Genomic DNA, 16,400 nt, shown 5'->3' on the forward strand with positions numbered 1-16,400 from the left:
CCACATTCCTCTCGCCCAAAGAAAACACCAACGGTAAGAACACTGAAAAGCAAAAGATCAACGGTCGCGCACCAAACTTGTTTCCCTTTAATCCTTGAACTCTCAAATTTACACATACGGAAAACCGGGTTAAATATTCACTAAATTACACAAACTTCATACTTTAAGTTTTACGAATAGGCCACCCCTGTGCTACTTTATTTTGACCGCAAGATTATTCCACGAAAATTAAAGCAAAAAAACGTCTTGCACCAAACGTTATTCCCTTCATTCCTTAAACCTCCAATTTGCCATTACGAAAAATCATGTTGAAAATTACAAAAATTACAAAAACATCATACTTCAGTTTGATAAACAGGCCACCAAAATGTGGTTTTAATCGTAAAATTATTCTACCGAAATTAAAGAAAACAACGGTCACGCACCAACCCTTTCCCCCTTCATTCCCAAACCCTGGATTTTGCCCTCACAGAAAAACTGATAGAAAATTAAGTACTTCAGTTACGAAAACATCATACTACGGGTTCAAGAGCAGGCCATCCCGTGCTAGCTTTAATCGCACTATTATTCCACGAAAATTAAACCAAACAGGCCAGCACTGTGCTCATAGCAGGCTAAAAGCATGCCCTAACTAAATAGTCGATAAGTAACACACGAAAATTATTACGGATTTGCGGGGACTTCGTACAGCCATTTGAACACCAGGCTAAAAGCATGCACTTACGAACTAGACGATAGGTAATACCAAGAAATGGATCAAGACGCAAAAGAGTGTAAAAAAACGGTGTTTTTTTCTGTTTTGCTTCAAAAGCAGACGACGTCCGTAAGAAAAATGATTGAATAAGTACGAAAAGTGTTTCTTGCTAATGCTGACGTATGTTGTTGTGTTTGTTTTATTAACCAACCCCTAGTCGTAACTATTCACCCATTCAAGAACACTTTCGATATCCATCATCGCCGCTCTGTGATACACTCATCTTCCTGAGGTTTGGAGTGCCGGTTATGACTGCAAAAATGCGCGTATGTTTCTATAAACATTCTGTTTTTGCGATCTGCGAATATTCAGATAAAAGTTCGTTTACCATAGCAACTTTTTTAACCTGTTATTTGTTGTGTACATTTGCAAACTCCTCCTCCTCCTTCGAGCGTCTATGAGTGGCTCTTAACTGCACCGATTAGAGTGACTTGCTTCTCTTAGCGGTTTTGAAAGAATGCGAAGAGGCGGTAGGCGGAGAAAGGCGTCACATTGACATCCATGTTTTGTTTGTTTGTTTGTGTCTTACTGTGTGTTAGTTAGTTAGTTAGTTAGTTAGTTAGTTAGTTAGTTAGTTAGTTAGTTAGTTAGTTAGTTAGTTAGTTAGTTAGTTTGTTTGTTTGTTTGTTCGTTTGTTTATTGTTGTGTTTTGTTTTTGTATTCGTTTGTTTTACTTTTGTATTCGTATTATTCCACTAATTCTTATATTTTATTACTGCGACTCCCAAAGAAAATTGTACATGTTTTTGAGAGACTCCAAATGAGAGGTCTGTTGCCTGTAAACGGCGCTTTTAGTCCAAAGCTCAAAAAGTCCTTTCCCTTCGCCATTTAACCTTCAACGGACAAAGTCGCTTTCATTCTGCACCAAGCAACGCGACTTTTTACCTCAGATATATTTTCCCCCTTATAAACAATTAATCACTTTCTTTTTGCAGGTTTCACGCAAGCAGAGCTCCAGCTACTTAGAAAGAGACTTGGTTTTACAACAGCAGTCGGTCAGGACCGCTTGCTGAAGGAACATCCCCACTGCGTTCCAACACAGCACAGTTCCTGTGAGTGACGTGTGTACCTGTCATTTATGCACGTGACCTTCATTGAAGAGAACACATGCTTTTTTAAGCAAACGAGGCATACCATTGTGTTATACAATATACTACTGTAGTTTTGTTTAATGGAGACGCACTTTTAAGGCTCTGCTAGTGTAGAATAAAGTGGTCAACAATAAGTCCATCGCAGAGGCAACAGTTGCATACCATTACCAGCGCATTGGAATACATGCTACAGCTCAGAACGAGATGTTGTTGTATTTAATGGAGACGGCTTTATCAGCCATTCAACAGTGTCGACAAAATTGATGAATAAAAGAACATCGAGTACACAAATGCTAAGTGATTGCAACGTCCGTTCCACGAGGCTAAAAGCTTGACAAGCTTAAATCTCCTGTTGAGCTAAACAAGAAGAAAACAATGTGCTTGAGAATTCAACGTTCTTCGGCGATTCTTCTGTGGCAATAACGAGCACAATGTAAACAAATGTAGACCATATTTACCAGCATTGATGAAACCAATCGTAGCGATCAAATATCTACCAATGACAAATCCAAGAGAAGGAAGAACACAAAGATCGTTCTGTGAATATTCTCTGGGATATAAACTCACACAGTAAAATCTATAATACACATTACAGTGTATAATCTCCAGCAAATACTGAACAACCTTCAGGCACAGTGAAGCCAAAGAAGGCACATCACAGCCAATAATCTCTGTGAAATATATACTGATCCTAAAAACCGTGAAACCTTAAAACGACGCATCATAGTGAACAATCTCAGACAAAGACCACCAACGGTGAATAATCTCTAGGAAATAAGCACAGATCCAAATAAATAAAATTCTTTCGTATAAGTCAATTCTCTCAAGGAAATTCACACAAAAATAAACTTCGCAGCAATAACCTCGAGAAAAATAAATACACTCCATTCCAAACACAGCAAAATAGATACACCCAAAACACCATGAGCTGGGCAGACAACTTCACCACTCGGCAAGGGGTCACTTCCCTTTACGCCGACAGTTCCCTCTCTTCCTTAGCCACCACCAACTACAACACCAACGACGACATCGACGGCATCGGTGGCGGTGGCGAACTGGGCACGCTGTACATCGACATCAACGACAGCGACCTGCAGCCGAATAAAACCCACCTGCTCTACTGGTACTACATCAACGGACTGGCTGGCACCGCCATCGCCATTTTCGGTCTCCTTGGCAACACCGTTTCCATCGTGATCCTGACCCACCGTACGATGCGCAACTCCACCTCTATCCTGCTCATCTTCATGGGCGTGTTCGACAACGTGTTCCTGCTGCTCAACCTGCTCTTGCAGACCTTTCCTTTCATCTTTGCCAAGCACGACATCTGCCCCGAGTACATCCATGTCCGTCAGTTCCTTTTCAGGGTAAGCGATGGTTGAAATGTTCTTGCGTGTTATCTAAATACGGGCATTTCTGAGTACATCCATGTCCGTCAGTTCCTTTTCAGGGTAAGCGATGGTTGCATTTCTGAGTACATCCACGTCCGACAGTTCCTTTTCAGGGTAAGCAATTGGTTTTAATGTTTTTAATGTGTATTAATTAAATAGGCTACAGGCTTTTCTGAGTACATCCACGTCCGACAGTTCCTTTTCAGGGTAAGCGATGGGTTTAAATGTTCTTGTCTTTGTTATCCAAATACGGGCATTTTAGAGTAGGCTATGCATGAAACGTTCCAAACCCCGACCATTCTTGCTGTTTGATTCACAATCTTCATGTTTTCTTCCCTTCCCTTCCCACAGTCATTTTACGCTGTTGTGCACATGGCGCACACAGGGACCATCTACATGACCATGCTGGTCACGGTTGAACGTGCAATGGTCGTCATGCGACCGCTCAGGGCTAAGTACATCTGCACCCGGCGCCGTGCGGTGCTCGTGTCCCTAGCTGTGCTCTTCTGGGCCGTCATCTACAACATTCCGCGCTGTTTGGAGTATGGCACGCAAAACACAGTTGTGCAGGTAAATATTTGGTTCTCATTTATTTTTCTCAGAATTTAAATCATACCAACGCAATCATTTTACAAAGTTATCAATTTTGGCATTACTGCACTCTTACGCTTATATTACGTGACCTTTACGTTAACAAATTAACATGTATGATTGCAATGGAACACACACACGCATGCACGCACTATCACACACACACTCACACACACACACACACACACGCACGCACACACACACACACACACACACACACAATTATCATATACAGAATAATAATTATTGTATAAACCTTAAGGTTTCGTGGCAATAAAAGATTATTCTATTCTATATTTTATTCTATTCACACACACACACACACACACACACACACACACACACACACACACACACACACACACACACACACACACACCTTGCGATGTACACAGTACACACCCGCGGAAGATAATGATGATTAACAGACGGGTAATCTCTCTGTCTCTCTGTCTCTGTCTCTGTCTGTCTCTGTCTCTGTCTGTCTCTCTCTCTCTCTCTCTCTCTCTCTCTCTCTCTCTCTCTCTCTTCTCTCTCACTCTCTCTCTCTCTCTCTCTCTCTCTCTCTCTCTCTCTCTCCCCCCCCCCCCCCATGCTATAAACGCAATCACTGCAAACGAGGGAGATAGAATAACGATGACGAGGCGGATAATTACCGGGAGGAGAAGAGAGGGTCCTGCACCTGTATGATTGATTGCAAGTAACGCCCCGTGTCGGCACTTTGACGGGGTTCATCCACGGCTGGTTTGCAGGAGGACTTCAGCGCTTTTTAATTGGACCGTAAAGATAATGGGGGCGGTAGTGCCATTATATCTGTTCCCTGAAACCACATGCCGTCATGCTTTCCGAGTTTTTGGCGCTTCCGTTTTTAAATGTAATTAACTTTTCACACACGGTCTGAATCATACAAACACACCAACGTCTATGCACGCGCGCACACACACACACACACACACACACACACACACACACACACACACACACACACACACACACACACACACACACACACTTAAACTTTTCCAAAACGATTCATTAAAAGCTCCTTAATGGTAATAACTCGTTTAAAAGTTCACACCAAAAACCACTTGTTTCGTCTCCACTTAAAACCTCATAGGCAGCCAGAGCCAGGACGGTAAATAGGTCATGCCAACTGGATTTCAAGGTGGTAGAAGTTCCCCTTCCCGTCCCACGGTCTCCATCACAGATCTCACCAGGCTTTAAAATTGGGAAAGAGCATCGTTCTACTCAGACACATGCAAATTATTGTTCACACAGAAAATAGTTTCATTTTCACTCTCAGGTTCTTTACTTTATTGTCTCAACGCTGGGAAATTCGCTGTGTGCGTGTATAGGTTTGTCCCATGTATTTCTTGTTTTTCATTGTATAAAGCATGCATATGGGTCTCCAAATGCATATTGTTGCCAGATCTTCTAATTAATCTTTTTATTGGGAAGGAACCCAATATTCACTTTGGAAAACAATCTAAATCTCTGTTTGCTGGAGTCACTAGATCAGGTTGGCAATATTCCCAAGATGAAACCAATGCACTAAATCTTCGGAGTTTCTTTTCGGCATTTTCTGCCTGAAGAACTTGTGTGTCCCGATCGTATTTCACTCTGTTGTGTAAAACAGGAAACGAACATGATTACATCGCAAAGCCCTCACGTGCAATATGTTATTTTATATGTCGTGCATTTGAACTACTGAGTTTGTATCCAAGCGCTATGAATGTCCAAGAAGAAAGGGTGTGGGAGTATAAAATGGACGCTCCCTCACCCATATATATATATGTGTGTGTGTGTGTGTGTGTGTGTGTGTGTGTGTGTGTGTGTGTGTGTGTGTGTGTGTGTGTGTGTGTGTGTGTGTGTGTGTGTGTCTCTCTCTCTCTCTCTCTCTCTCTCTCTCTCTCTCTCTCTCTCTCTCTCTCTCTCTCCAGCTTTACACACATGTCTACTGAAAAATGATTTTCCCCTTCCTTCAATGCCCTTAACCGCTACCCCCTACCACTCCCCTCTTCTTCATCCAGTCTTCTAATTCGTTTTAAATCTAGAAAAAAAAGTCTCTGTTTTAGAATCCTCGCTTGAAACAAGACCTCTCCTGATCCCTTGTTTTCTCAGATTTCCTCGGATTTTCCCTCCATAAGGTGCGTAGAGTTATCTCCATTTTAAGACACGCTCTTCTTCTTTATCTGGTTTGTTTGTTTGTTTGTTTATTTGTTGCTTAACGTCCAGCCGACTACGCAGAGCCATATCAGGACGAGGAAGGGGGGGATGAAGGGGGCCACTTGTCAAGCGATTCCTGTTTACAAATGCACTAACCCATTACTTGTGTCCCAGCAGGCTTTAGTAAAACTAAATTAATACCTACTGGAAGATTACCAGTTTCCAGTATGTTAAAATAGGCTTAACCTATCTACTGCTGGACTTACATCAGAACACTAACAGATTAAACTATACATGAATCGCGAGACAAGCGGCAAGAGAAGAGATTTTTGGAAAAAATACAGGTGAATGAGCAAGAAGGCAGAAAAAGGAAAAGAATTCATGAAGAAAAAGAGAGCATGACAGGAAAGAGGAACCAAAAATCTACCTAACAGCAAACTAGAAAGCTCCTGCGGTTCCAAAAACAGGAGGGGCTTTTAATTTCATAACCGCAGTGCCCCACTGCGGGATCTTTATCTGGTTTTCTCCGAGATTAGGAGGATTTAAACTAGAGAAGTAAATGCAGAACATGCGCAGGGTTAAAATCAAATGATTTAGCTGACCTTGCGTTTATGGAGAAAGAACATCCCAGCACATGTCAAGCACCGTCAACATGCCTCAAACGATTATTAAAAGAAAAACACTGCTCCTTGAATTTCGAGCGAACTGGCCTTGAAGCTGTTAAAGTCGTGTCTTCACGAAATGAACAAGCTTCCCTCTAATCTTCTTCAAAACAACGAACACTTACACACACCTTATGCTAAATATTTGTGCATGGAGGAGCATAGACCGACATCCCACACACATTACAGCTTTACGACGACAAGTCGTTGTGCAGTGTTTGCATTCTGCACAACCTGGTCTACTTCACCTCTTTGTCTTTCACTTCGTATTCTGTACCTCTCCATATTCATGTTTTTCTTCTCTTTTTATGTTGAGATGAACGCAGAACCATCACAGAGCTAATTGTGGGCAAGACAAGAGTTCCACATGAGTTCGCTCACAGCAGTTTCTGTAACCTCTACTTCAACTCATGTGTATCACTCCAATCTTAGTCTTCTTTTCACATTTGTTGTTTCATTGTCTTTTTCTCTAGATGCACGCAGAATCTAAAACGAACACAACAGAACTGATTGTGAACAAGACCGAGTTCCCTCGTCGCAGTTTCAACAAGCTAGCTGTACTAATCAACCCATTTCTTTCACTTAGTCTTTGTCGTGCCTTTGTCTTAATCTTTTCCCTCTCTGCATGGAAAACAAAGGAAAGTAGGCGCTCTAAATGCATACGCAGGGTTCGTACAGATTTTTGGTCCTAAAATTCAGTGATTTGTCAAGGACTCTCAAAACCTTTTGAAGAAAAAATCAAGCACACTCTTACCTTTAAATGTAACACTTCCAGATAATAATGAAATGGGAGGGGCATCAAAAGGACGCACTCTTTTTTGTCTCCCCGCACACAGATTTCAATGATTGAAACCTTGCAAATCTTTTCACGGGTGGTTGCTCTGTAGTCAGTCAGCAACGTTTGTGTTTTTTAAGGACTTTAAAGGACCTTGGTAAGTTTTCAATGACTTGAAATTGATCCCTCCAATTCCAAGCACGCTCAAGGATTATAAGCACATGAACGAGCCCTGCATACGGCATGGACAACGAAAGAATGTGAGAGTAATGTGGAACCAGTTAGAGCGCTTACTTTCCTTTGTTTCTCACATCTTAAAACAGCGCTCTGCCTCATCTGATTAAGATTCCCTCTCCTTATGTTCACGTGTTCCCTCTCTTTATCTTCAGATAGACGCCGAATCCAACACAACCACCACCGAGCTGATTGTGGGCAAGACCGAGTTTGCACACAGCAGTTTCTTCAACGTGTACTACCTGGTCTACTTCAACTCAATCTTTCATTTCATCTTCCCTTTCTTCATCATCTGTGTGCTCAACGCAATGATCATCGCCAGACTCATCAAACGACGACGAAGCGTCCCGCGCCACCAGAGAGGTGGCATTCAGGTACACCAATTGTTTTATTTTATTTTATTTTTTACATTTAGTCCGAATTAATATCAGGCTTAAAGACTAAAATAAAATGAGACTAAAAGAAACCCATCTCTATCTCTGTTCCCCCAGGTGGAGAACGAGACGAAGCTGACGGTGATGATCCTGTCCCTGACGGCGGTGTTCTGCATCTGCCAGGTGTTCGCCGCCGTGGAGCTGATCATCGTGCAGCTGGAGAAGGACTACACGGCCAAGCTGGGCCACTGCTCCGAGGCCTGCGAGGGCTTCAGCGCCTTCGCCGAGACCCTGACCATCGTCAACTCTGCCGCCAACTTCCTCCTCTACAGCATCTTCGGTGAGAAGTTCCGCCGCGCCTGCTGCAAGTACGTGTGTCCCTTCATCAAGCCGCAGACCAACGGCGTGGCCTTGCAGCGCACGTCGCAGTCCGCGCTGACCAGCAGCTACCGGGGCGAGACTTTCCAGTTGAGGCACACTGACTCTCTGGACAGCTGACTATTTGCCCAGCTCAGCGCCGCTACCGCCGGGGGACAGCAGCGGACTGCAAAGACTATGGTATAGTTGTAACTGACTCCTTCCAGCTGCGCCATCCCGACTGACTCCCTGGACAGCTGACTATTTATTCAGCTCAGAGCCGCTACGGAACAGCAGATTGTTTTATGTTTGTGGACAGCGGCGGACTGCAAAAACTATGGCAAAGCTAGAACTGACTCGATCCTTTCATTTCCAGCTGCGCCATCGCGACTCCCTGGACAGCTGACTATTTGGTCAGCTCAGCGCCGCTACGGAACAGCAGCGGACTGCAAAGACCATGGTATAGCTAACGTCAACTCCCTCTCACTGGTCGAGGCTTTTCAGGTGAGGCGTATACACACGCATACACTGCTCCCTGGACAGCTGACTGCTCAACTCAGCGCCACCACCAAAGAGCAGCACACGCGGACTGCAAGACTATGGCATAGCTAACAATGACTCCCCGTTACGGGGCGCCGCTTTCTGGCTGAAAAGCACTCGTTCATGTACAATTTGCTTAGCTCAGCCCCATCATTAACAGACAGATTGACTTCCTGTTAAAGCTACGAGGTATGTACTCTTCTCTTGACAGCTGGCGACTGTTTGCTCAGCTCTACGCCCTCACAGGACGACAACAGTAGACTGTTAAAACTATGGTGGTATAGTTAAAATTCTTGCTCCTTGGACCTCTGGACTCCTTGTTGAATCTCCGCTTCCGGGCAGCAGCAACGGACTACTAAGACTATGGTTTAGCGACGATTGTATATGTGGTGACAATGACTCTCTGTGAATGCTACACTCCTGGGCGAGAAAAAACTGAAGCACGTTTAATTGTTCTCAGGTCAGCTGTTAACTCAGCATGCCGGCTACGACACAGCTACGGCAGCCGTTGCAACAATGACCGTGACCACTGACTCACTACGAGGACAGTCTTTCCAGCTACATGTATAACCACTAACTGGATTTAAGAAGATGAGGCAAAGAAACAGTGCTACAGAAATAGCTGCTTGGTTTGTGTTTACTTGCAAAACCATGCACACAACTTCCCCCATGCGTCATGTCATCCTCCTCATGGACGAGCAACGCCTGGAGCAAAAATAGCGTTCTAAAAATAACTTACAAAAGCTACTTGAGACCGTTGAAACCTCAATCAACTCCACTCCTTACCCAGCAAATGTGCCTCTTTTTTTTTAAGAAAAGACACAAAATACCCCCGTTTCAAATGCTAAATTTTAACCGCATGTGGTGGGCGTAACAACCCCCACGTCACGCTGCTAAGAGGAAGGAGATTCGAGTCAGACTTGTGGCAATTAACAAATTCCGGGCAACCGGCGATTAGCCGCGGAATTGACCACTGTCTGGTGTCTTGACACGGCAGACGACATCATTGATCGTGCAAGGTGTTAGTGCTAGGTCACTTCAAGGATAGCGGCCACCATACAGGCCACGCGACTGACCTCACTCTCTGCACAAATCCCAAAACAGACAGACTTTTAACGTTACAAAATTCAGAATAAATAAGATTATTTGATCGTTTGATTTATATGACAAAATATCACAATCACAGGCACTCCACCCAATGGCCTTTAAAGTGGGCAGACAGACAAACACTTATGATACAGATGAACTTAGCTTAGATTGTCTTCGCGACGGGCGGGGATGTAGCTCAGTCGGTAGCGCGCTGGATTTGTATCCAGTTAGCCGCTGTCAGCATGAGTTCGTCCCCACGTTCGGCGAGAGATTTATTTCTCAGAGTCAACTTTGTGTGCAGACTCTCCTCGGTGTCCGAACACCCCCGTGTGTACACGCAAGCACAAGACCAAGTGCGCACGAAAAAGATCCTGTAATCCATGTCAGAGTTCGGTGGGTTATAGAAACACGAAAATACCCAGCATGCTTCCTCCGAAAACGGCGTATGGCTGCCTAAATGGCGGGGTAAAAAAACGGTCATACACGTAAAATTCCACTCGTGCAAAAAACACGAGTGTACGTGGGAGTTTTAGCCCACGAACGCAGAAGAAGAAGAAGAAGAAGTCTTCGCGAAAGACTGGAAACAGCAACACTTTCTAAGCATAGTTCCTCATACGTGTTTTCTGTCTGTCCACTTTTAAGACCAGTGGGTCCAAGTACCTGTGATTGTAATGTTTTGTTTCTCCATAAATTAAACATTCCAATGACTTACCATTCTTGTTTTTTGCTGTTTGGTTCTTACTCTCTGCAGTTACACGGAGATCGACATATTAAAATGACCTGCAACCACACTTTAAATACAACACATTTGTCCTTTATTTGTTTGAGTTCATACTTTCCAAAAATCACATTGTATTCTTCACCAACGTTAGCATACTTTTCTGCGACTTGACCACTCAACGGCCAGAAACACGTATGTTGCACACTATTTGAATAAACAGAAGACAAAAATGTGTACAAGCTTTGGACTGGAAAGACGATTCGTAGACATATATATATATATATATATATATATATATATATATATATATATATATCTAAAGGCTGTTCGTTCTTTCTTTATTTGGTGTTTAACGTCGTTTTCAACCACGAAGGTTATATCGCGACGGGGAAAGGGGGGGAGATGGGATAGAGCCACTTGTTAATTGTTTCTTGTTCACAAAAGCACTAATCAAAAAATTGCTCCAGGGGCTTGCAACGTAGTACACTATATGACCTTACTGGGAGAATGCAAGTTTCCAGTACAAAGAACTTAACATTTCTTACATACTGCTTGACTAATATCTTTACAAAAATTGACTATATTCTATACAAGAAACACTTAACAAGGGTAAAAAGGAGAAACAGAATCAGTTAGTCGCCTCTTACGACATGCATGCTGGGGAGCATCGGTTAATTCTTCCCTCTAACCCGCGGGGGGTGTCTAAAGGCTGTCCTTAATTGAGCCCGAAGCTGACTGCGCAAAGTCTTTTTTTACCGAAAACCCAATGCCAAAGCTACAGCGGGCTTCATGAAATTGTTTTGTTTGTTTGCTTAACGCCCAGCCGACCACGAAGGGCCGTATCAGGGCGGTGCTGCTTTGACATATAACGTGCACCACACACAAGACAGAAGTCGCAGCACAGGCTTCATGTCTCACCCAGTCACATTATTCTGACACCGGACCAACCAGTCCTAGCACTAACCCCATAATGCCAGACGCCAGGCGGAGCAGCCACTAGATTGCCAATTTTAAAGTCTTAGGTATGACCCGGCCGGGGTTCGAACCCACGACATCCCGATCACGGGGCGGACGCCTTATCACTTGGCCAACCGTGCCGGTCTCTTCATGAAATAGACTTCGCGAAATCAACTTCGCCCAGTCAATATCAGACTAGGGCTTCCAATCTGAGGTGACAAGGGGACGTAATTCGATGATCTGCTTTGTTCAATACGTGCAGTGTCGTAGATCTCTAACGTTATCTATGCTGCTCTGCTTTTTTTCTCTTTGTCCATGGACATGATCGAGCAGAATGTCAAAGTTAGTTCTACAGATCTCGCCTCTTGACAAATTATTTCAATGATTGTTATCGCGAATATCGAATGCTGATGAAGAAGAAGACATTATCGCAAAATATTGAATGCTGATCAAGAAGAAGACGTCAACGCCAAATATCAAATGCTGATGACGAAGAAGAAGACCTCATTGCGAAAACCACCGTGGGTGATAATATACAAACTGCACAACCATGAATTATCACCTTCCTCTTTTGGAGCAAAATTATGGCACAATGATTGCTGCATCCTTGAATGAAAGTACATGATTGTATGATATAGTGTAACTACCATGAGTTCATCTGCAGTGAGAGAAAGACAGTCTGTGTGACTGTATCTTCCGTTGCGAGCCCCAACGCAGAGGTCAACTACGGGTGGGGGTTATTGACCTGAAAATAGTCATGCGTCAAGTAGTGTGACGCCTGGTCAAGTAGTGTGACGCCTGGTCAAGTAGTGTGACGCCTGGTCAAGTAGTGTGACGCCTGGTCAAGTAGTGTGACGCCTGGTCAAGTAGTGTGACGCCTGGTCAAGTAGTGTGACGCCTGGTCAAGTCAAGAGAATAGACGATGTTCGAAAATACCTCTGACGGGGTTGTTATGGGTTGTTATGGGCTGTGGAAGCGCTGCATTTCTCCAGGGTCAAAACCCCGACAAAGTTATTTCCAGAATCCGTTTATTGTATTATTTCGAATCACAGAAATCACACGATTGCGCATGACATCAAGTATTCCCAAGAATAGCCAGCAGAGCCAAACTACTTATTACGAGAACGTTGTCGAGAACTAAGCATCGGATCCCATCCATCTTACCAAATTCAAAAGATATCACATTTGAGATGGGAAAAACAGCTCCAGTTCTCGATAGCATTACGTATATTTTTGCATTTTCCCTGAGAAATAAAAATCTTATATCTGTAGCATCACAATCCCACTTCCACTCCTCCCCCTCTCACCCCTAGTCCGCTCTTTCTTTTCTCGTTCTAGGCAACCGAAAATAATTATATCCTCTGGGAGTCTGCCCACCCCACCCGCCAGTCTCACCCCCTCGGGCTGTGAAGCTCGTAGTGCACGTCAAACAAATGTATTAAGCCTTATGAGCAGGTACCATGATCAAACTTGCATGATGGCCTGCTCGTAATTGTATTTTTAAACCCGAGGGACCTGACACTACAAAAATCTGTGCTATCTTGATTTTTTTCGAAACACTAATCTCAACCAGCGTGCCCTTTTTACGCAATCTTGTTCTGGTCCAGCGTGTGTGACCCAAAGGATTTGGAACAAAAGACTGCTGTCACGAATGTAGTATAGAGGAAAGAAGAAGAATGAAGAAGAAAAGAAAACACAGTCAACTTTGAGCTTCGCATGAAGAAGTTAATCGGGTAGAAAATCCTTTGTCATAGAGTGCATGTCAGCACTGGGATGGAACCGTTACTTTTTTTCCATCAAATCTTTCATCTTGTACATTTTTTTTCCAAAAAAATCCTCTCTCTCTCTCTCCATCCCTCCCTCTCCATCCCTCTCCATCGCGGTGTCCGACATAAGCTCGAACGACAAAAGCTCGAACGACAAAATCTCGAACGACAAATGCTCGAATGGACAAATGCTCGACGCGACAAAAGCTCGACGCGACATATGCTCGAACGACAAATGTTCGAATGGACAAATGCTCGACGCGACAAAAGCTCGACGCGACATATGCTCGAAAGACAGAAGCTCGACCGGATAAATGCTCGACGCGACAAAAGCTCGACGCGACATATGCTCGAACGACAGAAGCTCGACCGGACTGTAGAATGATGCTGTCAAAACTACTTTGATAACGTCATATCTTTGTTGTTGTTGTAAGCACGCTGCTGGATTTCGAGCGACAAATTGACTAAATTTGTTTGATATCACGTTGTTGGTTTAAACAATTTTGACTTTATTTCTGAATTGATACTCACAGCAATCAAACAAACGGTTGTCCATCTGCCCGTGCCGCTTACTGATAAACAGTCAATCCCGGGCCAAATCAAAATAATAACATTGACAAATCTATACCCCGACACGATCTTCCCCCTTCTTTTTTCTCTTCGTTCTTTTTTTCTTCTATTCTCTCTCTCTCTCTCTCTCTCTCTCTCTCTCTCTCTCTCTCTCTCTCTCTCTCTCTCTCTCTCTCTCTCTCTCTCTCTCTCTCTCTCTCTCTCTCTCTCTCTCTCTCTCTTTCTCTCTCAATCTCTCACTCTCTCTGTCTCTCTCTCTCTCTCTCTCTCTCTCTCTCTCTCTCTCTCTCTCTCTCTCTCTCTCTCTTGCAGACAGATTTTAAAATAACACAAAATAAACAGACAGGCAAAATAACACCGAGAAGGACTTGCACAGACACGTTCGATCTTTTGTCGCGTCGAGCTTATGTCCATTCGAGCTTTTATCGCATCGAGCTTTTGTCGCGTCGAGCATTTGTCCATTCGAGCATTTGTCGTTCGAGCATATGTCGCGTCGAGCTTTTGTCGCGTCGAGCATTTGTCCATTCGAGCATTTGTCGTTCGAGCATATGTCGCGTCGAGCTTTTGTCGCGTCGAGCATTTGTCCATTCGAGCATTTGTCGTTCGAGATTTTGTCGTTCGAGCTTTTGTCGTTCGAGCTTATGTCATGTACCCCTCTCCATCCCCTCTCTCTCTCTCTCTCTCTCTCTCTCTCTCTCTCTCTTTCTCTCTCTCTCTCTCTCTCTCTCTCTCTCTCTCTCTCTCTCTCTCTCTCTCTCTCTCTCCCGAAAGTGCTCTCCCTTTTCTCGTATCAGACAACCAGTAAGAGAGCTCTGCATTTCCTACCATTTTTGTGTGTGGAAATACTGAGCCCGTTAAACCTGATCCCGGTCTATCCCAAGCTTAACCCTTTTTACATTTAGTCAAGTTTTGACTAAATGTTTTAACATTGAGGGGGGAATCGAGACGAGGGTCGTGGTGTGTGTGTGTGTGTGTATGTGTGTGTATGTGTGTGTATGTGTCTGTGTGTGTCTGTGTGTGTCTGTGTGTGTCTGTGTGTCTGTGTGTGTAGAGCGATCTCTATATATATACGACTAGTGTCTGTCTGTCTGTCTGTCTGTCTGTCTGTCTGTTCGCGATGCACGGCCAAAGTTCTCGGTGGATCTTTTTCAAATTTGGACACCGTATTCAGCTACACCCCGGACACAACCTCATCGATGAGATATTTTAACACGTGCTCTCAGCGCGCAGCGCTGTGCGCGCTGAACCGATTTTGTTTTTTGTTTCTTTGTTGTTGTCGGGATCCACTACCAGTAACTCTTCCTTATCTTCTCCAGTGTTTTCAGCCGCGATTATCTCCCTTCCTCCGTGTGGCGTCAATCCATATTCCCGTTACTATTTTTAGGTCACTGCACGTTACTATTTTTAGAAGGTCTCCAGTGTTTTGCGCGTTTATCTCCTTTCCTTCGTGCGCCGGCAAAGCCGGCGTACACCCGGCAGGCGCAGCCTGGTATTCAGCTCTACTTCTTCCCGGCGAAGCCGGTACCCGGCGAAGCGGGTAATCATCTAGTTCAGACTAAACTACTGGGCTGATCTTTATGAAATTTGACATGAGAGTTCCTGGGTATGATATCCCCGGACTTTTTTTCTTTTTTTCGATAAATACCTTTGATGACGTCATATCCGGCTTTTTGTAAAAGTTGAGGCGGCACTGTCACACCCTCATTTTTCAATTAAATTGATTGAAATTTTGAAGCACAGCGCAACCGCTGCCGCGCCAAACAGGCTCGTCACTTTCACTGCCTTTTGCACTAGCGGCGGACTACGTTCAGTTTCATTCTGTGAGTTCCACAGCTTGACTAAATGTAGTAATTTCGCCTTACGCGACTTGTTACATTTAGTCAAGTTTTGACTAAATGTTTTAACATAGAGGGGGGAATCGAGACGAGGGTCGTGGTGTATGTGTGTGTGTATGTGTGTGTGTGTGTTTGTGTGTGTGTGTGTGTGTCTGTGTCTGTGTCTGTGTGTCTGTGTGTGTGTGTGTGTAGAGCGATTCAGACTAAACTACTGGGCCGATCTTTATGAAATTTGACATGAGAGTTTCTGGGTATGATATCCCCGGACATTTTTTTTCATTTTTTCGATAAATACCTTTGATGACGTCATATCCGGCTTTTTGTAAAAGTTGAGGCGGCACTGTCACACCCTCAAAATTGATTGAAATTTTGGCAAAGCAATCTTCGACGAAGGCCGGGGTTTGGTATTGCATTTCAGCTTGGTGGCTTAAAAACTAATGAGTGAGTTTGGTCATTAAAAATCGGAAACTTGTAATTAAAATTATTTTTTTATTAAACGATCCAAAAACAATTTCATCTTATTCTTC

The 16,400-nt window shown here is 43.8% G+C and overlaps 1 protein-coding gene across 1 annotated transcript; it reads left to right on the forward strand.

Moving 5' to 3' along the window:
• The first annotated feature begins 1,699 nt into the window (after positions 1-1,699).
• LOC138950500 (FMRFamide receptor-like) lies at positions 1,700-8,536 on the forward strand. The gene is made up of 4 exons (XM_070322217.1): positions 1,700-3,212; positions 3,588-3,806; positions 7,820-8,038; positions 8,156-8,536. The coding sequence occupies exons 1-4, from the start codon at positions 2,769-2,771 to the stop codon at positions 8,534-8,536; spliced, it is 1,263 nt and encodes a 420-aa protein (XP_070178318.1). The 5' UTR covers positions 1,700-2,768.
• The last annotated feature ends 7,864 nt before the right edge of the window (positions 8,537-16,400 follow it).

This window comes from Littorina saxatilis, linkage group LG1 (genome assembly GCF_037325665.1).
Source record: "Littorina saxatilis isolate snail1 linkage group LG1, US_GU_Lsax_2.0, whole genome shotgun sequence".
NCBI lineage: Eukaryota > Metazoa > Mollusca > Gastropoda > Littorinimorpha > Littorinidae > Littorina > Littorina saxatilis.

What these genes read in the sequence shown, in the direction of transcription:
- LOC138950500 (XM_070322217.1), top strand. Translation starts at nt 2,769, where the DNA reads ATGAGCTGGGCAGACAACTTCACCACTCGGCAAGGGGTCACTTCCCTT. An exon ending in TCCGTCAGTTCCTTTTCAGG is followed by an intron (nt 3,213 to 3,587) that starts GTAAGCGATGGT and finishes CCCTTCCCACAG; the next exon opens with TCATTTTACGCTGTTGTGCA. An exon ending in ACCAGAGAGGTGGCATTCAG is followed by an intron (nt 8,039 to 8,155) that starts GTACACCAATTG and finishes CTGTTCCCCCAG; the next exon opens with GTGGAGAACGAGACGAAGCT.